This window comes from Anopheles funestus, chromosome 3RL (assembly GCF_943734845.2).
Source record: "Anopheles funestus chromosome 3RL, idAnoFuneDA-416_04, whole genome shotgun sequence".
In the NCBI taxonomy this organism is placed as follows: Eukaryota; Metazoa; Arthropoda; class Insecta; order Diptera; family Culicidae; genus Anopheles; species Anopheles funestus.
The window spans coordinates 73,553,141-73,574,701 of NC_064599.1; the positions used below are offsets into that span (position 1 = coordinate 73,553,141).

Genomic DNA, 21,561 nt, shown 5'->3' on the forward strand with positions numbered 1-21,561 from the left:
CCAGCAAACACAGCGACACACGCTACAAAGAAAGGATCGCAGTAGGTGAAGAAGAGGGCTTGCAACTGGGGCTGCTATGTGTGTATGCGATCCTGCAGCGTTTGCAGGAAACTGCGGCGTTCTCGTGTGGGAGAGCTTTTGCTCTAACGACGTATTGCCATGGCAGCCAACCAAGCACACACACACAGCCAGCAGCGGAAATGGGGTTTTGGCTTGGTGCGCTGGGAAACGCTGGGTTTTTGACAGCAGGCCCCAAAAGCAGAAGTACACATCACTCGGTTATGTTCGGATTTATTTCTGCCCTGCCCGCTAGATCTAGCTGTCGAGGCGATTGAGCATTTCGAGAGCAGTTGAATTTGAGTCGTCGTGGAAAACGGTTCTGAAGAAAAATCGGTCCCTGTTTACAGTTTTCAATACACCCGTGTTTTTCCCGTGTTTTGTCGTGAGTCTTGTGTGTTTTTTTTTTCCTCGTGCGAACCCGGACACGAAACGCAAGTTTCGTACCACTTTTAGCGCTAAGACAGTTTTTCGTTTTGGTGGAAAACGCTTGAAACTTTTTCATACAATTCGCATTTTTTGTAAATTCAGCTTTACGCACCTGTTTTTTGCTCCCTTGTTTCCCTTTGTTGGAATAAACAGGTGGTATAAAGCTGAGTTTGAAATAAAAAAACATATGAAACTTACTATTCATTCGCATTTATTGCTACAAAACGATCTGTCGTCATTTTTAACCTTAGCACACATTGAAAAGCGGACACATTTTTACACAATTTTAACGGTTTGTGCTTTGTTTTCTTACCCTCTGCTTCTATAGTTACCCCTCGGCTGGTAAAGAATTCGTCGCGAAAATTTTCCCGGTGTAGTTTTCCCCTGTGTGTGGCGGCGTTTTATTCGCGTGTTTTGCTACAGCCACGGTGTTGTGTGTACCGTTTCGCAGCGACCGTTGCGTGAACGTGTGTGAGAGTGGTGTGTCAGTGTGTGTGTGTGTGCGTGCGCGATAGTGTCTTGACGTTGCGTTTTTGTGTGTGTGCGTATCGCATTAAACCAGCAAAAACACCGCGTTGCATTTGCGAGTGAGCAAAAGCGCAGCGAAGAAAAAAAAACACGAACACCATCAGAACGAAGCGGAGAAACGAATCCGCCGTCATCAACAGCGCGAACCGATTAGGGGAAATAGCACGGTGAGAGCGAGAGCGAACAGTTTCGTTTCGTGTGCGCGCGTCTTTTTGGTGTGTTGTGTGTGATCGCGAGAGTAAGCGAGCGAGCACGGTAAGTGCAGAGCGCGCGAGAGAGCACCGTATCCGACAGTCGTGGTATTTCGCTCGGCAGCAGCAGAGGCAGCAGCAGTAAATTGTAAGCCGCAGTAGTTAGCAGTTGTCGTCGAGTTCGCAGCCCAGCGTCGCCACACGGAAGAGCCCCCAGCCAGCAGCGCAGAGTGTGCAAAAGCAACCTCCACAGAAAAGGCAGCCTTGTCTATTGTCAGCTAGTTTTTTTTTGCGTGCAGCAAAAACCCACAGACACCAAGCACCCTTTTTAGCAGCAAAGATGGTAATTATACGCAAGCAGCAATTCCACTATATTTCACAAATTTCCTTCTCTATCTTTCGGATGTTTGTGTGTGCGTGTGTGTGCGCATCTGTTCATCGAATTTTTATCAACCCTCCGGAATCCGGATGTGTCAAGTGTGTGTCGCCACTGGTACGAGGCTGCCGAACCTCAATGGCGTCCCTATGCGATTTTCCTTTTTTTGCCTGCAAAGGAAATGGTGGCGCTAAGTGAATGGAATGACCCCCCCTCCGCCCCGCCCCAACCACTCCCCGGCCATGATATCAGTGTGTAGTGCAATCCGGTCGCCATCGCTTACTAAGCGTGTTTTCCATCGAGCATGAAATTAGGAGTGCCATCAAACTCACGCCCAACAGTCAGCAGAATCAAATCTTCTTAATCGAATACTTTTGTTAATCTTGCTATACATAAACGGTGTCTCATTCTGTATCACTGTGCATACGGCACATTAAAGCCGGAACATCAGCCCAGTATCATCTTGAATTGAGGAACCATAAGAAAAAGTATCTCCACGTAACAAAAGGGAACTTTTTTGGAAGATGTGAAATAGTGATATTATGCGACCAGGAGGGGTACCATCAGCAGTAGTAGTGGCAGCAATAATGGGAATAGCTAGCAGAATAACATGGCACAACGCGAGAATCTCCTGGAATGGAATCCGGGTCGGCCATCTACGCACAGTGAAACGTTTGTGTACGGATGTGTGTGTGTGTGAGTGTGTGCAAATTTGTGTGCATGTGGCATGATGGTGTGGTGACGTTTACACGTACCGGGGAAGATTGTCACACATTACAATATATATAGTAAAAATGGAACCGATCAAAGAGCAAATAAGTCCCCTTGTGAATCATCGTTCCGAGGCTTTGCGTGCTTCTGCTAACCTCACTTTTTTGCGCACAATTCAACTCGTGAGTCAATCGAACTCCCCATCCGTTTACACTCGCTAGTTAGACGTTTGTTCGAGACGAGAGAAACAAAAAGTTGCTAAATGATACGAAAATTGGAATGTGTGTGTGTGTGTGTGTGTGCCAAGTGTTGGGGAAGGTGGAGAATAATATCGTTGTAGATTTCATTCTCGTGGTTCGATACACTTTCATATTTTTGCTTCGTTCTTCAACAGTACGCTGGCGGAAGCTTTAGTAATGTTGCCGTATGATGAACATGGCAGCATGCGATGAGATGATGGAAGAAAAAAAAATGGGGATCGAGATCAACTTCACGTTTTCTCACGGAAACACACACACACACACACACGCGTATTTTTGCCGTATCGCGGCTTCAGGCTGAGCCTGTGTTCCGTGCAGGCTGGTGGGCGTGCGTGCGCGTGTATGTGCGGAGTGAATGTACGTGCGCAATTTAGAGGGTTTCTCTTCTCTTCTGTCCTGCAACCCCCTAAACATGACGATGATGATGATGATGATCCCCCGTTGCGACATTGAAGCCGAGAAAACACGCAACTCTCAACGCTGTCCCGTTTGGGGTTGCGATGGAAATTGGGAGAACGAACGAAGGATTGAATGCAGGAGAGCGCGCGTGTACGAATTCGCGTATCTCGCTCAGCGTGTTCGGTTTTACCGCAATGCGGGTTTTTTTCTCGCTGCTCTTTTTCCTACACCATTGCTCTCCGTCCTTGTCTCTCCGGGGTGGTTGTGTGCGGAGCTGTATGTGTATAGGTGTGTGTGTGTGCTGTGCCACCCCGCGCATTTGCTCAATTGATCATCATCTTGTTGATTAAAAAGAATAGGAAACAAGTATTTAAGGGAAATGGATGGTGCGAAAGAGACCGAAGCGTGGTGCTATAGTGTAAAGACAACGTTTTATTTTGTGAACGTTGCGAAAATGCTACCCATTTATACGCTTCTACCCCGTGTGTATGCACTTTGCTTCCGGGACAATTTTGAGCGAAAATTAAGCAGTACGAACAATGCGGAAATTCAACACTCGCCCGCCACGGTTGACATTTTGGAAAACGTGTGTGTTTTTTTTGCGGTGGTTGCTTGGTTTTTAGTTTCGCTTCAAAGCAACCATAACTACAATAGGAATTCCAGAAATGGAAGAGACGAAACTGCTTACTTGTACATACGACTGCTGGCTGCTGATGGTCGTATATGGGACTCGTCTTCTTCCACTAAAGCAAAGGGGTAAATGCGCTCTCGCATTGTCACCAAAGAGAGAGAGAGGGAGAGAATACGCTGAATCACACATACGCGCACATCAAGCCGGAATGATCTCACATTCACGTGAAAATGATTTACAAGAAGGGGTGTTTCGGACCGAAACTTGCTTCGACCGTTTATGGCCGTTTGAATTAAATTTTCGAAATTACTTCCTTGCAGCACGCATAGAGATTGCGGCACAACACTAAAAGAGAGAACGAGAGAGTATAGGAAGATTTTTATCACGCAGGTAAAGGGTTGCTTTTCTCGGTTCTCTCCTACATACCCTTTTTGTTAGACCGGTTGATAATATGGAATTTGTTACTGGCCGCTAGTGCTGATAGGGGTTGAGCGTTATCATGCGATAAGGCATGGAAATGTATCTATATCTGTATGGAATGATTATGGTTGCATCTATCTTTGGCAGGATTACCTTTTATCGCACCCTGAACAATGGAGGAATGAGCGTACAATGTTGTTGTTGGTGCAATGATGGAGACACTGAACCGCTGACTATTGTATTTCAACGGGGGAGTATTATGCAATGGGGGGCATTTTTTTTTAAATACTTCATCCCGAAACCCTACCCCTACAAAGTCTAGTTTTTGTTACTTCATTTTGCTGCATTGTCACAACCCTATTGTGTGAAAATGTACGCAAGAAGGAAGCCATTTCAAATATGCTCCCCAGGCCTGTTTCTGCTGGCCAGGTTTGCTGGATGATCGGTAAAGGTTGCTGAAATGGTACCGTGTAAACAGGATTACAATTATGCCATATTTCCTTCAGGGCCTACCGTCCGGGGAGGGGCTTTTTCTCGCTTTAGGTTGAACAAAATGTATACCCCGAAACGGAAATTTGCACACATGTGGCCCACCTGTGTGACAATTAACAGATTCGTTTTTGTAACGCTCGGTCGAACGACAACCCACCCTCTACCTGCTTCCAACCACAATTGCCCAAGACCACCCCGAAATAGGTTTCTTCCATAACCAACTTTAACCAGCCTTCAAAATCCAATTAGAACCCCAACGATGGAGGAGGACGTTTCCTGCGTACGTGTCAAACGTGTGCGTGTATTATGGCCCCCAAAACTAGGGATTTGGTTGGATGGTGGTTGGGCCTGGAGAAGGCAATTGCCGCAAACAAATTTTCGAAGACCTTCTTTCCCCTTCTTCACTCTGATTGGCCATGGCTTGATGGGTCGAAAACTTTCCTGTTGTAGCTACTCCAAACGTTCCAATTTAATCGTGTTTTTGGGCGGAAGGATTGGGACGAAGGTTTGGAGCTTTGGGCGCAGTGTCTAATGAACTTCCCACCATGATAATGTCGTGTTGGACACGAATCGAGTCCTCTTTCGATGATAAATTAGAAGTATGATAGAGGTACGGTATGGTCCTTGGTATTGTTTATTGGTGTGTGTGTCTGAAAGATGATCTTACCTTACTCGAACAATCCTTGGTAAAGCCCACGTCGTTTTCTTGGTTCAATTCGTCTGACTGTAGTACCCCGTGTACCAAGATCGATAATTGACCCAATTTTCGACAAGAGGCTGGTGGTACCAAATTTTGTCCGTATCGCAGGACGTAACTGTCCAGCTACGAGTAAAGGAAGTTAAGGAAAGTCAGAAATGGTAGGTCATAAGAACTGTTCAGGTCGTAGTATTACAAAACGAAAAGATTTGACGTTGGAAAATATTTGTTAACTTTACCTTTGTTATAGGATTATTAATATTTATGAATTATTTTGTAGCTTTTTGCTCCGTGAGCCATTATCAACCGGTAAAAGTATGGAGCGCAAAGTGTTATGCAGATCAAACCTTAAACTGATCATCGAACGATATCATCATCCTCTTCTGAATCATCAAAAGAGACGAGCCGCATCGCACGAGAACATAACCACTGATTTGAACCTGCTACTGTGGTGTAGAAGATTTGCATTTGCACCCGCAACGTGGCGCGGCACATTCTCCATCATCTCACCAGCATGTTGCTGAATCGGAGATGGTGTACTACAACTACTACTACTGCTACTTGTCGATTTCGGCACTGCAAAAGCCGCAAGCTTTGAGCCGGTTAGGACGAGGAGGGGTTTTCGTTTCAATTTGAACTCCTCATCCATTTGCTCTTGCAGTTGCAGATGCGTTTTGGTGTTGTTGTTGTTGTTGTTGTTGTTGTTGTGGAGATGTGTTTTTGTTGCATTCGTGGTGTGCTGTGCGAGCAACACAACACTGCCCGAGCACACCATAGTGGCAACAAAACAGCAGCAGCAGCAGCAACGCACCACCAGCCCCGTGGTGTGCGCGATGTGTTGGAATGTTATTTTTGGGACACCTTCTGCCGTCTGTTCGTGTTCTCGGGTTTTTCGGTATAACGGTGTTGTACCGGGTTCCTTCCTCCGGGCCGGGTTAGCTGCGCCGCCATTAGGCCGTGTCTTGCGGCTGATTGGTGTGTGGTGCGTTATGTGTGTGTGGAGGGGGTGGGCCCACCTAACACCACCCATTCCTCCTTCAACCCCCGCCATGTCGGTGTTGCGGTCCGGTCCGTGTTTTGGGAAATGTATTTTCGATTTTCAGCGGCTCACGGACCGCTCGTGCTCTTTCTCTTTCTCGCTCCCGTTTGTCGAGGGTTTAACAGAAGCGAGACCCTGTTGCACCGTTCGTCGCTGACTCAGGCTTACGGGTTTTTTACGCGCTTTTGATGTTGCGGTTCGTTGCTGTCCATGCATTTTTGTTTGTGGGCCGATTTTTGCCTCGCGTGTAAAACCGGTAAGCGAAGCCCGAAGGTGGCAGCGTGTGTTTCTTGGCAAGTGCACTGTTGCTTTTGTTCCACCCAAGGTTAGAATTGTTCGGCATATGTTTCCAGCCAGCTCTGCTAATGGAGCAACATGGAAGAATAATTTGATTTAAGCAAGGAGAAGAAAAATGTATAGAAGACGCAATCAACAATGTGTTTTCAGTTCTCTTGCATTGATTCGAATCAATAGATAATGGATTAGCACGCTTTACGCAACAGATTGTTATTTTAGCCAAAGCTGTAAAATATTGGTTTGTTATTGGAGTGTCAAAATAACATCACCATCGATAGGAGGGTGTTAAAGCTGTTCCCGTCTGCTTCGTGTTTGGAATAGTGGTTGCTAATGAGCGCCATGTTTTGACATCTAATGTCCGGTGTGCGAACAAGAAACAAGGCAACGGCCTGCCATTTATTGCATTGAATTGAATGTGTCAAAGGAAGATAATCCTTTATCGCATATAGCCCCCCAAAAAATGTGTTTTGTCATGTCGCTGAGTCGATGACGATCAAACCTTATATCGAGGTCTGTTATCATCGAACAATCACGTTCACATTCAAACACATGAGTAACTTTCTATTGTTTCAGAGATAATTCAGCAATTCACACACACACACACAATTCAGGTTTGGTCAGCTATTTGTTCGTTTTCAGCAAGAATTGCTTCAGAACAGATTTGAGCTAGTTTTGACGATAATGAATATGCATGGCAAGCTCTTCCACGGAGCGAAACGATGAGCTCCTAATGCCGTTGTATGTTCGTACCAACGCGGCAGTAGCAGTTAAGGAATAATATCTACTGACCGGTATTTTTTATGCCGGTTTGGTTGCGTGTTACGAGTGCGTGTAGAGAGAGTATCCAACGGAGAGAAAATTTACGTTTGTATGTCTTAATTCGGCAACGTGTCGTTCCGAAGCTGGTGGCGATTCCATCCCCAACAAAATGATGATCATACCATACCTGAGTTTGAATCAGATCTTTTGATCTCCTAACTCTACGATATTCTTAGCGTTTTATTCAGACTTTGTAATAGTTATCTGTAACGTAACATTTTTTAATATAAAAAGGCGTATAAACATTTCATGTGTTGAATGTGTTACATGAAAGGGAATTCACACATGTGCGATAACTACCTTTTGGTTTAGTACGCGAAGCTGCGCCACACGACCGACACACATTGAATCGCGCGAAGGTGCGACATGCATATAAATAATGTTTAATGATTCTCGAATAACTTGCCACTACCATAACGGTACTACACCCGTCCGTCCCCGTGATATGGATGGTGGTCATTGGCATTTTGCAACCTCCATCGCATCGTATTCGAAGTGTCACGTGTCTGTCGATTTTGTACTAAGCAGATCTACTGTGTGTGGGGACGTTTTATAGCACCTTTTGGTATTTTCTTTTCAATTCTGGAGCTTCGCCGAGATTGGTAGAAGCTGTTGCAGCTCTCTTCAACAGATCGGGAGGGTGTTGCTTGATTGATGACATCGTTTGTTTGGAGTTTGTTTGGAAGATGCATGATTATTTTATGACCTTCTGCCACCGCGTTGAGCTGCCAGCAGCTAAAGAGACGGGATTTGACCGGAACGGAAGGAAACCTACAAAAGCACAACTATAGGAGACTTTCGAGCATGGGAACCGGCTGTAGCTGTGAAAGGTTTTCGGCACTGTAAAATTAATCTTATTCTCACGTTCAAGCGTGAGACAGTTCCGTGTTTCGATTCCGCATGATCCACAATAATCGCATTTTCCGCGTGTTGTTTTTAAAGTTTCGAGGTCGCCTTTTGACCAGTGAAGGCAATAGGTTATGTTGGTTATGTATATACTTGGAGGAACGCAAAAACATTTCCCAAAGCCGAAAAAGTGATTAAAACCACCATTTTCAAAACATGCCTATTACAGCTGTTTTGCGTTCAACATGTTGATAAATGTTGGTATGGTTTTTTGTGCAATAAAAAGAAGAACCAAGGAAAAGGGAAAACCCGCCCCAACTGTGTACAACATTATAAATTTGCTTCGATCCATCAATCTCTACAGGTATAGATGGGTTTGAAGCAAAATATCCTATCAATGCGCACCTATCGCGAGTGTGTACGGCTTGTAGACAAGGGTGTGCACTTGCTACAGCTTGTTAAAAAAAGTAGTATGAACGTAATCATTCGGCACGTACCGTACCGTTTTCGGATAAATAATGGAACGATAGAAATATTTACATCCACAGTGACAGGTGACGTGACTTACTTTCTACCACCGGGCGTCGATAGTAGTGTGGAGTCGTCTAATACGTGATCTCATTAAAAGTATTGTTTGATTGTTTTCCATGCCGTCACAATGCAGCAGTTCGATTGATAACTAAACCATTCGTCTTCTGTTGCATTTCGACTACTTTCAGGCCGATCAACTTACGGAAGAACAGATCGCTGAATTCAAAGAAGCGTTCTCGCTGTTCGACAAGGACGGCGATGGCACAATCACGACCAAGGAATTAGGCACCGTTATGCGATCGCTAGGTCAGAACCCCACAGAAGCAGAACTGCAAGACATGATCAACGAAGTCGACGCGGACGGTAAGTGTTGAATGTTGCAATTTAATTGGACATTCGTTAGAATTCCTTTCCTACTTTTAATGGTTGTCAGTTTGCGCACACGACCGCCGTGTGCCGGTTTTATACGTATCGTGTATAATGGATGGAATGAGGATATGCTTCGCATCAATGTAATGTGTATGCATCAATACATCACCTACGCCACCGTTAGCAGGTGAAGGGCGAGTACCGGGGATATCATATTTATTTGGAAGATGTCCACTAATCATTCACATAGCCCAGGTCTGGAACAGCTGAGCTAGAAGCACATGTGTTTCGATGATGGAAATTTATGTGTTTTTTTCTCTCTTCTACAATCTAATAAGAAAAAAATAGATCTAGAAATTGGTTGTAATTTGATGAAAACCCCACATCTGCCGTATTGATGAAGAGATACTGCTAATGTTTTTTTTTTGTTTTCTTCTCCAAGACTTACAAGACGATATTTGATTCAAGGACTAAAAGCTGGATTGTTGATTAGTCCGCGCTGCACCCTTTCGTTGGAACGGATTTTGTTGCATCAGTACTGTGAGGCATCTTGAGTCGTTTTTTTTTTTATTGGAAAACTTACGGTAGATGATTGGTGCTTCGTCGTAAACTGGCACGCGATCGGCGCATTAATCACCACCCAGAAAGGTTTCGCAATCAGATTCGAATTATTTTCCTGAACTTTGTGGCAGAAGACGCGGTGCGAGAGCTTTTCGGTTTGCCACACGGTTGTTTGGTGTGGCCGTCTGTACTAATGGCCCCCATGGTGTTGTAGTACGATGACTATGATGATGTTGATTTTGATTGTGACCTTCGATAATGGATTGCAGAGGGTGGGTGGGTAGCATAGGGATGACGAACCAGAGTAAGGCACACAGCGCGCGCGGGTGTGGTGTGCAAGTACTATTAAGGAACAAAATTTTTGGGCGAGTTATAGAGCAAAGGTCACCATGTAAGGTTTCCGATTAGTAGAATGTGTGACTTCATAGGGTTTTACCCGCTTTTTAGTTTGTGTTACGAAGAAAAAAACGGGTGATATACTATACTCTGGGTACAGTGCTGGGTGTAGGGGAATTGCACAATTCCTAGAGCAGTTAGGGCTGTTGTGTGGATCATTACTTCGTCACATTGTTCAGGGACGTACCACTCCCCATTTTGTGTGTGTCCTTTTGCCCGGGAAAACTGAGAGAAAATGAGTTTCGGAAACTATCGATCCATTTTCGGTTTGCCGGGTCCGGTATGGGAGGAAGTTTGTGCGCACCCGGGAGCTCATTTGCAGTAGAGAAAACTAGAGAAGCATAAAACCGGTCATTAATTGGATTTCCACCAAATGCTCTTGTGTGTACGGTTGCGTCCTTCGTGCTAACACAAATCCACTTTCACTCGACCAGCAGTGTGTAGTGCCGTCGTACTTGCATCGTCTGTCTTCGGTAGGAGTATGAAACGATTATATACGAAACATCAAATATATGTATGCAGGAAATGAGATCATCCGCAATACGAGTACTGAGCTTTTATACACATGACGTCCACGAAGAAACTTCATATCCTGATTGAAATTATTCTCAAGACCGTTTCATTGCTGAGGCATGAACTAAATGAATTTGAATAAAAAAAAGGTCAAAAATAGAATCTCCTCTCTACTCTAGACTGCACTGTAACTTTTCCGGGATGAAATGAAATTCTAGTGGCAGTGGTGTGGTATACGATTATAGAAGCTAGTAGAGGAAATAACTTGTTTTATTGTAATGAATTATTCATTTGCTTCATGGTAAGAATTTTTTCTCGATTAATAATGTTTGAGACTCCTCATGATGGGGGGAGTGCATTGAAGGAAGAGAATGTCCAAAATATAGTGTATTACATTCATTATTGGGAAACCCCCGGGGGTACAATACTTTATACTTACTTAAAAGGCAAGTACAATATACATATGTGACATATAAAAACATATAAACAAACATGATTAATTTAAGTTAAAGAATCTTTTGGTTAAAAAAAAATATAATAATTTCTTCCAAAGCAGGGAAAGGGAGGGGGAGGAGTCCTTGCCGTTTTTTAAAAAGAAAAATGGATTCATGACAGGCCGCCAACGCTTTCATCATTAATAGTGATATTCGATCCGTAATTTAAACATTTCTTTCATAATGAGTTTCTTCTGTGACCACGTAGATCGTTGGCAAGCGGTATTAATAATTATCAATTTACAACAATATGCTGCGGTGTTTCCTATTGCCTCATTAGTATCCGGCACATCTTTACTGTGGATCAGCAAATTAATTGAGTAAGAACTAAAAATAGGTTCCGGTGGCTAGAACATTATTAGTGAATTAAATTTGATCTCGTGTGTGCATTGTCAATTGAAGTTATTAGTTAATGGATAATTATGAGCTATTTTTGAGGGCTTTTTTCGTGCTTTGTTGAATAATACTTTTCAACATAGTGAAGCCAGTACCGCGCGACCGTTGTTGGGGGTAGTTGTGTAATAGTAATAGCAAACTCCATGCAAAACCTAGCATGATGTGCTAACCATTGTCATAATTGAAATATGGGATGCTAATGGAAAGCGGGCTAAAGCCACCGCCCTTGTTTATTGCGAAACGTGTATGTGAAGGTATGCAAATTCAACGCTTGTTCCAACGGCAGCTCGCCTGCGCGCACTCTCCCTGGTATACGTTGTTTTGTTTCAATTTTCGTAATAGGTAGCACCCCCTCGGTAGCACCAATTCCCTTGGCACTGTCTTCCGTGTAGTATGAAAAGAATTTCAAATGGGATCTGCTCTGCTTTATGGTGGCTCATGCTTTTTTGCGCCGCAAAGGAGTTTCCTAGCGTTGCTTGTGGAACGTTCTACTCAAAATTATCAAATGACAGCGGGTGGTGGCTTTTTGTGCCCAAAATGGTTCTTTGCCGAAGCAACAGTGTGTCATTACTGCTGATAAGGGGAGCCTGGCAGTGGAGAAGTTTTCTGAAGGTGGAGAAAAGGGGACACAAGATATCGATCCGTTTTCCAGTGGAATGAGCCACACCAGCAGTAGCATGACAGTAGCTGTATAAGCAATACACTAACCCCCCAAGCACACACAGCCACCAACGAAGAGAGCGGTGTTGTTTGTGCGCACGCCCATCTGCTGCTATTAACACGTAAAAAAAGACCAACAAACACGGAGTGTGTAGAGCAAAGATTTCCAGAAAGATACCACACAACCAACCGCCGGCACGTCGGGAATGCGAGCCCGGAGTACTCGGCGAATAAAGCTTTCCTATCCAAGTCACCACTACAAGGGAAGCTAGTGATATGAAGCGCTTTCGTGTGTAAGTTCAGCGAGAGAAGAGAGAGCGTTGGCTTTTCCATGATGAGGAAAAATGAACACAGGATCCAGATAGAAGCCGCTACTACACTATCCTGCTATCCTGGTATGCGTTGTGTACAGCTTTATATTGTCAATGTTGAGCATAACGTTCACCCCGAAAGTCGCTCGTCTTTATGCAGCTATGTGTGTGTGTGTGTAGTCGCATAAAAGACGCACACTGCCGTCTCCCAGGTAAAGCTCGATAAGCGAACCGAGGAGTTGCTGCATGCGGCAAACGTTCGTGTACACCTGGAAATTCTTTAACCGCTTCCAGGATTGACCCCAGAATGGTAATAGGAAATGGTGGTGGAAGAGATTGGTTCTGCGCACTGAGACAAGGTACATATACAGTGGAACACCTGTGTGTGTGGTGATCTGGTGCACATATCCAGCACACGGTAGCAGTCGTCGGAAAAATAAACAGGACTCTGGTTGTGAAGCTTTTTTTGAACACATACACTCAGAGGGAATAGGCAATGACACGTTCGTTTTGTTTAATAAACGATAAGGGAAAAAAGGGTTTAAGAATGTGATAAAATTGGGAAAGATTTGTCGCTCGAAAGCGGGCCGAATTAATGCTCTACTGTATTGCTTCCTCAATTCCTTCTATCAGCGTGGTAAACGTGTTGCATGACGAAACTCGCTCCGAGACCTCATGAACGCAAACCGAACCGGGAGTTATTAGGAATTCAAAAAAAAAAATCATCCTACATGAAGGAATCGTAAACTACGAGGCGCCTCCATCGGCTGTAAGACATCGCAGAAGCAGCAATAAAATAAGCTCAAAGTTTGATAATCGTAAGGATGATTTTTTTAGGCCAACATTAAAACATGAAGGTCAGAAATGTAATTAAAATACAGTAATAATACAAATTTTATTATCATCGGAATGCTTCACGGCCTAGGGGGTGTTTGTATTCGAATCAAAATGTCTGCAGTGAGATATCTGAATTCCCAGCCTAGACTTCATTTGCCTGCTGTTGACAGTTGGCTGATGATGGAGTGTTGATGACGTCATTTTTTTTTCGTACACTCCTATCTAATCCTGATGGGCTATATGGCCTCATTCTGGCATCAAATTCCAGTTTTCTGTTCCATTTTAGCTTTTTCTGCTTCTTCGTGGCTTTTGATGAGGGAAGGGAACAAAATCGGGCGTCCGTTGCCTTGATGATGAGTATCGTGTTGGCGTCTATCCATCGTAGTGTCGACGTCGTCGTGGTTCCATTAAAATTGTCCACCCCGAAGAAGTATGCTTGTTTGGGTCGATAAAAAAGCGAGGAAGGAGTAAGAGTGTGTAAGACCTTTCGTTCCCACCATCACGATGGTGGTTGTGTGCATCATCCCGTCCCGTCCCGCATCCACACCGGCTTGTTCGATAAATTTAGCATCCTTTATTGAGGAAAAGCTTTCAAGGAGTTGTCATTCTTCGAATTTCGTGTCAACAATCTTGTGTTTTTAGAATCACATCAAAAAATTTTGGACTCTGACTTTGTATGTGTGTGTGTGTGCGGTGTAATGAGTCTCGAGACAAATACTCTGTTCCTGCTCTGGATGTGTTTCATGTTTTTTTTAGCTCTCTCGCCAGCAATCGAGTTTTCATGGTAATCCGCGCGTGTGCTTCATCCGGCAGGTTACCATGAAAAATGGCTGCTATTGATTTTGCGGCTCTTTCCAGGAATTTCCTGAAGCATCACCGAACGGTGGTTGTCTAGCATCGGTGCACCAGCAAAGCACAGCACCGTTGGCTTAATGATTGGGCAGTGCCCTGCAGGCACTCTTTTCCTGGAGGATTTATTCGATTTTTTCGTTGTTTTGACATCAATTTTCGAAAGCCGATTTATTATGTTCCTCTTCCGCCGAGTGCGGTTACTAAAGCTGTCATTGTGTATGTTTGTGTGGTGGACGAAAATGGCTTCATAATGCTTCTTATAAATCACCCAGCGCAAATAGTTGTTTGCGATTTGAAAACAAGATGAGAAACAACAGCAAGGTTGATATTGGCTGGATCTACTGGAGTGGTAGGATCTACTGTTGAGGGATAGATTTTTGTTGTTGCTATTGTGTAGAACCAACGATAAGACAGAAGTCAATTTGGGCCTCTGGGGAAGATTCGTCAATGTTGCCAGCAGTTGGTTTTTCCTGTTTTTGTCTGTACGTCAATTTATTATGGATAAACCTTCTTTGCAGAAGCGGGAAGGTTTCCAATTCTCGTAAATATAAGTTTGTGTGCAAAGGTGGTGGAAATGCTACTTTATCAAGATCGTTTCCTTGTGCCCAAAAAGCTAAACGAAAAACAGATACCGCCGGCTGCTGCTTCCCGCCCGTTTAAATCGCTTGTGTAACAAATTGTCATAGCGAATAATTTACAACTTGTCTGTGTGTGATAAGAGAAGGGTGAAAAATGAGTTCTCATTTGTAAGAAGCTGTTAAGTAGAGCAAAAACGGGAAGAAACTCTCTTCCCGCATGAGCAATTACGAATGCAAAGTACACGCTCACAGCCGGATGTGGTTTGAAATAATAGTCGACAAAGGTACATCTTGTACATATACACAAAAAAAAGCATAATTTTCTTTCATTGTGAAGCTTTTACACTTTTATGAGTGAATTTGTGACGGAAGGTGGGGGGATGGTGGATGGTTATGCGGATGGTCTTGACGTCACCCATGAGTCGGCAAAACCGCATACTAAATTGCACTAACCATCGTCATCTGAATGAGTTTCGTTGTTTATTACAGCTTACAATAATTATCCAGGAACGATTTTGTTGTGTGCTCTCGGGACACGGTGGTGGTTGAGACGGTCGAGAAGTACTGGGCGGCTCCATGTAACGGTCGTATCATGTTTCTTCTTTGCAGCTGGCAAGAGACCACCCAGCACAGAGGTGGTGGAAGAGGACGATTAATTTAAAATGTAAATTATGATTTGCCATAACACGGGCAGCCGGGATCCGGGACAACTGTGTGTTATCTGATTATTGTGCTGATATAGGGTGACCCGAAAGCTCCCGTGTCCGGCATTACGGGTGAATGTTTGAAATGTAAACATTATGGGGTAATTTTCAAATGAAAACTAGCTCATTCAATAGTGCACAGCGCAATAACTAATACACATAAGCTTGGTAATACAATTTATGTGAATCGTTGTAGGTTGCAACGCTGGTGAAAAAGGAGTTTGTTCGAAGCTTCTAAACGTGTATACGTTTTTCGTTTTTGCTTGCTGGTCGGATATTGCTACCTTTACCTAGTTAACGTACGTTTTGGACTCCAGGGAGAATGAAAACCATTACGAAGCAACTACCACGCAATGGCGAAAGCAGGTTATCCGGAACCGCGCGTCCACGATAAGAGTGCGAGAGAGAGAGAATGCTTGGCAATGCTTTTAATGCATCCATATGCTTGTGTCCTTGTCGGCTCATAACTCCCCTCCCTGGGGGGATTGATTATAGCGTGTCCTTTGCCGGTCCCGACTATCCACTTCGGCAAGATGAAATCCCTCCCTGCTTCTATGAAAAAACAACTGTGACCGCGTCGGATGATTGTGGTGTGTACGTAGAAAGGTGCACAGGTCACGTACTATAATAATCTGATAGTGAACCTTTCGTCTGGAGGCAATACTGTCTGTTGCGGTTTCCAGTGTGTGTTCGTACGAGGACCATTCCTTGAATCCTTGAAGGAAGCGAGACTGTGAGAGAAATGCTAAGAGTAGATGAAAACGTGCAAGGAAAATGATAGTTGATCCCATTTTGTTTCAGGTCCGGCTGATATCCGTGAAAATCGATATCACGAATTAACCGTATTTCATAATCTTCTGAAGCAACGGAAAAAATCGTTTCGTCTTGGAGTAGTATTAATTTTAAAAATAGTATGATTTAATGCGATTTATTCGGCTGCTCTTAAGCCCTTTTTCCCATATGCTTAGGAAAGATTCCATATATTGTTAGTGAATATTATTTTAAAATAAGATTTTCATATTTATTTTGATGAGATATTGGAACACTTTGATGCGTTGTTTAAAATATGTTTTTTTCTTCTTTTTTATTAAATTGAAAAAATAATTTCAGGCCGTTTTATACGAATTAAAAAAAAATGAAAATAAAAATAGACACCCATTTGTACGATTTATAACAAATCGTGGTATTATCATTAGTATACGGCAAGGGAAGTCATGCATAGCATGCAACTGAAGCATGTACGCACTTCTGTTTCACACCCCGCTAAATTACGTCAATGTAACGTGGCCAAAATGTGATAATAGCATCGTTTCGCTCTTTTTCACACGTACCACACTGTGTCTGTGTTGCGTTACTGTTTGCAGTTATCTTTGGCGTGTATGATTAAGATCCACCTGGCTGCCATTTGTGACCAGCATTCGTGGTTGTCTTATCAGTTCGGTTTGCCGTATCTAATATACATGTTCATCCGTTTGGTATGCAGGTGAATTGCATGTTTTTTGGCTGGTAAACGATGTACTTATTTTGATAAAAAATGTTCAATGTTGAAATTAAAAGAGTTTCCTGTAATTTTACAAAGATTTTACGAAATGGCTTCTTGCAATTCCATATCAATCATCGGTACACATATTTGTATATTATCAGAACAAGAAAGCCAAATTGCTCAAAGTACAGAAAAAAAAAGTAGGAAATGTTCTTTCCGGTTCATTGTACGTTTGGCACCACATCAAAGGAAATGCCAGCAACAGCAATTGTGGATAGTTGAACTTTAGGAATGTCTTATCGGTTAAACGTTTCCGTCCGCAAACGGAATCGTACGCCAACATCCACAAACCAAATAGCTCTACGTTACTTGTCCTCGATTGCATTGGTATGCGTAATTCGAAGATTGGCTTTCTTTGGCTTCCGCCATTGCTTTGAAGCTATTTGCAACAAGCATTCAATAAAGCACATTCAACTCGTCGTTTCTAGTGCGTGGTATCTCTGCGTGATGATGGCCATAGTAGTAGCATCAAAAATGTCTTGTTCATTCCAAGGTTGAACGATTTAACTAAGTTATGCCAAATGTTCCTCCGGAAAGCAGAACATCGAGGTCGAGGAATTTAATTTGCTTTCCAAACATCATCAAAATGGCGCCATTCTCTCTGTTGGTTATGATGCGGTATTGTAACACATCATAATTCCGTTTTCTTTTTCTTTAAGAAGTACTTTAAATTATTATGCTCACGTACTCCTCACGTCGTTTCATATATTATATCCTTTTTTGAAGGCCATTTTTAGGTCGATGGTGTATTACGGCATGAAACGATGGCTAGAAACCACAGTAAACGACGTGTGAGAGCAAAGCAGACATGCCACACATGCACGAAATGTGTAAGGACCTCGCAAAAATGGCGGCGGTCATAAATAATCGAAAAAAAAGCGGCAGTAAATATGACGAAAAGGGATAACAATGAAATTTATTGTGGTATTATACATTTTCGTCTGGCCTCACCGCCTTCGGGTGGCTTTTTACCGAAAGGGTATTTTTGCAGCATGACATGAAAAAGCTTATGCTGAAAGGAATCATCCCCCATAAGGACAATCAAATGTGAAGGAAAGGTGTACGTTACTTGGCGATAGATAAAGCTTTGGACATGTTTTTTTTCTTCTTTTATTTAACAATACGTGCTGCCGGGCGAATGGTGGTGTACCCTTCGTGACACGTTCGTAAATCGTTCAAGTTTGTTTGGGATTTACGCGCGTGATGTATGTATATGTGCGTGCTAAACTTTCCTTGCAAAGATTCTTTTCGACCCTCTTACCTTGTGCACCCAATGCCCGGTTAATCTCCGTCGATCGTTGGGTTAGGGTTTTTGGTTGCGATGTCTCTTGGCGCGCACCGATCCGATTACCATAAGAGATACAATGAATAATATTTATTACTCTCTATGACAAAAGACAAGCGATAGAATAAAGTTTGTTGTTGTTTTTTATGTTGTCTGTCGGTTCGAGAAAACTATTTTATGGAATGTGTTCCACTTTTTTTTGCTTTGTTATTGCTTACAGCACTACACTTTCCTGTTGTGAATGTGTGTAACCAACAAAAAAAAAAACGCAAGTCTTAGCAACAAAACGAATTTGTCACCAATAGCGAACGGTGCGCTTTGGCTTGCGTAATATTTTTGGTAACGTCAGCGGTTAGTTTTATAGTTTCGAACTCCACAGAATGCGAAAAAAAAATATTTCTGCTGCTGCTGTTGCTCTACTCAAGAAAGCATTCACAGCAAACAACAAATTCTCTACAATGTTGTGTCCTTTCAAGGATGTTTGATAGTGTGGATTTTACTTGCTTTTACAACCGGTACAACCGGCTATAGACCGATGGTTGGTGTGTCCACCGGACGCCTTAAATGAGTTTCTTTTTACACTCTCCTATCAATCCGTCGAATCAGCACACAGAGATAGGAAAACTGAACAAGCATAACAAAAAGAGGGGGCGCTAGTGGAGGATAATACGGGGTAAAGCGCCTAAACACGCACAAAAACGACACCGCCTGGATGGTGGTTAGTGTCCTTACAATAGCTTTTACTGAAAGCTCATTCGTAATCACGCTAGTTTTTGGGACATAAAAGTCCTGTACCAACCCACCCTTCGGCTGGCCCATGATGGGAACACACACACTCATACACACACGATACACAAAACACATTATAATAAATTTTCCTTCGCCGTAGCTTTCCGGATGGTGGAGGTGAGGACCAGTCATTATGATACCCCACACACACACACACCCGGCTATAGGAAGCCCCGAACCACCAATGCCCTTTGCGGCGGACTTGAGCGAACGAATCAATTCAACCCTCTCTTGCCACGGTCCCGCTGGAAGAAGTCCTTGCAATACACAATAACACTTTTGTGCTTTGTGCCAGGAGCGCCGAAGTGGAGCAATGAGAGTTCCAAAGTAAAAAAAAAAAATGTGACTGCGATTCGTGGTCGGTTTTGGGTTTTAGCTCCAGTGGTACACCACTGCTTTTGGAGTTTATGGCTAAATGGGTAAAGTTTGGGGCAAAAAGCAAACCAAGCAATTGTGCGCTTCAACTACTATTTTAGGCAGCGCTATTTTACTTTGCCAACGGGTTTGACCTGAGGAAACGTTCTGCTGAGATGGGTTGAGGTTTGTGCCCACAATCCCTCACTTCACTCCTCGGCTCCACCCGTAGCTATGACCTCCATTGCCAATCATGTCGTCGTCGTTGTCGTCAATGGTACTCCATTGGAAAAAAGGTTCTTCGCGTTGGTTGTGTCCTTCTTCTTTTGGGTTGTTGTCCGCATGGTGTAGTACTGGGCAACCTATTTCGTGGTGTGATATTATGGTCGTCTGTTACGACCACGGGCGGTATAGGAATAGTACAAATATCAGCTTTTTCCGAGATTAGAAATCAAATTGGATTCTATTCATTCGAAGGATATACCTTCGTTTTTTTTTTCATTTCCCCCCTCCTCCGTACACTAAGGAGTCCTGTTCTTGAACGTAATCGTGTGGAAGTGAATTTACAATTGGGAACAGTCTGCCTACCCAATCAGCTCAATCCTATTTTCTATCATGCTTTAATTTCATTCATAAGTCACTTACTGATGACCAATAATATTGATAGTAAAATTTGTATAAATCACTTAGTGAATTAATAAGAATTTATAAATTAATTGAAAATGGACGAACAAGCTATTATTTGTAGGGGAAAACTCACATAAAATCCAAGCAAGTTTTCGTTTTTTTTTTGACAAGGACATGCTCCTACAGTCCTAATAGCGGCGTACAAGGTGAACAGAAAATATTAGGGGGATGGTTCAATCAGTTTACCGTTTGTTCATTAATATTTCAAATAGAAAACACCTTCACTGGCGCCCCAAATTGACCGTGGTGCTACCTATATACCCGGTAGGAGTACTTGTATGCTTTTTTTGTTTGTTCCGGAGCTAGGGAATTTGTGATTTAGTCCCAGTTTCTTGTGATACCTTTGCTCCGTGTGTGTGTATGGGTGTAAGAAAAATGTAATACTTTGAAAGTAAGGCAAAAATCGATAACGAAAACGTATATTATGCAAGAAAAAGACATAGCTCGTGCTTCCTAACCCCGTGTTGAGAAAGCGGGCAACATAAGGCTTCTATGGAGGTAGTCTTTTTTTCGTTATAATATATTTATACACTTCTGGCAACGGTAAAGTGTTGCGTTGCGTATGTTTAACGATCAGAAAGGGAGGATCCGATGGCCTCACGAGGCTCACATAATTTTAATGTATTTATGAGCGTCCAATGCAATCGTGCTAGTTTGTGTGCGATAAAGTATAAGAACGGAATATAGAATTCGTTTGTTAATATCAAACACCTACAAGGAGATATTGATGGTTTAAATGTAATTTAGCTTTAAATTTTAATATTTTGAGAGTAAAAGTTGGTCGGAGCTCTGTGTTTCTTTATAAACAATATTTATTACTTCATATAAAACACATTTTTAATGTATTTTCTCTCTCTCTCTCTCTCTGTCTACTCCCAAACGTAATATCCTTCCAGGTAACGGCACGATCGATTTCCCCGAGTTTCTAACAATGATGGCTCGTAAAATGAAGGACACGGATAGTGAAGAGGAAATCCGGGAGGCATTCCGAGTCTTCGACAAGGACGGCAACGGTTTTATTTCGGCAGCTGAGCTGCGCCACGTCATGACTAATCTGGGCGAGAAGCTAACAGACGAGGAAGTCGATGAGATGATCCGTGAAGCCGATATAGATGGCGATGGCCAGGTTAATTATGAAGGTACGTAATAAACGAAAAAGGCAGAAAGCCTTCGGAACTTTGAGGATATATTCTAGAATGGATACGAAAAAGTTAGAATTTCCAAGATTTCCGAGAGTTAAAAACGCAAACCAAGTGCGTGTTAACACATAGACACCTTCCTTTTTCCTGTGGAAAACAATTTCTGCAACTTTATTAAAGGATAGGGGGCAAATCAATCGAACCCCGTTTGATCAATATGATGGTAATGTTTGGTGCGGCAAGTAGCAGCAACGTTTAGCAGTACTTCGGAAGTTCCTAGACATGGGACCCTGCCTTAGTTTGTTTGGGAGAGAAAGAGAGACAGGGGTGTGACAAAAGAATAATACTGCGCCATCATGTTGTGTCAGGG

At 43.0% G+C, this 21,561-nt stretch overlaps 1 protein-coding gene across 2 annotated transcripts in view; it reads left to right on the plus strand.

Moving 5' to 3' along the window:
* The first annotated feature begins 322 nt into the window (after positions 1-322).
* Positions 323-21,561, plus strand: part of LOC125770762 (calmodulin) — a 30,862-nt gene continuing 9,623 nt past the window's right edge. For both annotated transcript variants that reach the window (XR_007419239.1, XM_049440724.1), the window contains exons 1-4: positions 323-442; positions 815-1,548; positions 8,912-9,086; positions 20,949-21,191. Coding sequence is in view for 1 of the 2 variants with exons in the window: in XM_049440724.1 (XP_049296681.1) it covers positions 1,546-1,548; positions 8,912-9,086; positions 20,949-21,191 (421 nt within the window). In the remaining variant the exon portion in view is untranslated. The remainder of the gene's footprint in view (positions 443-814; positions 1,549-8,911; positions 9,087-20,948; positions 21,192-21,561) is intronic.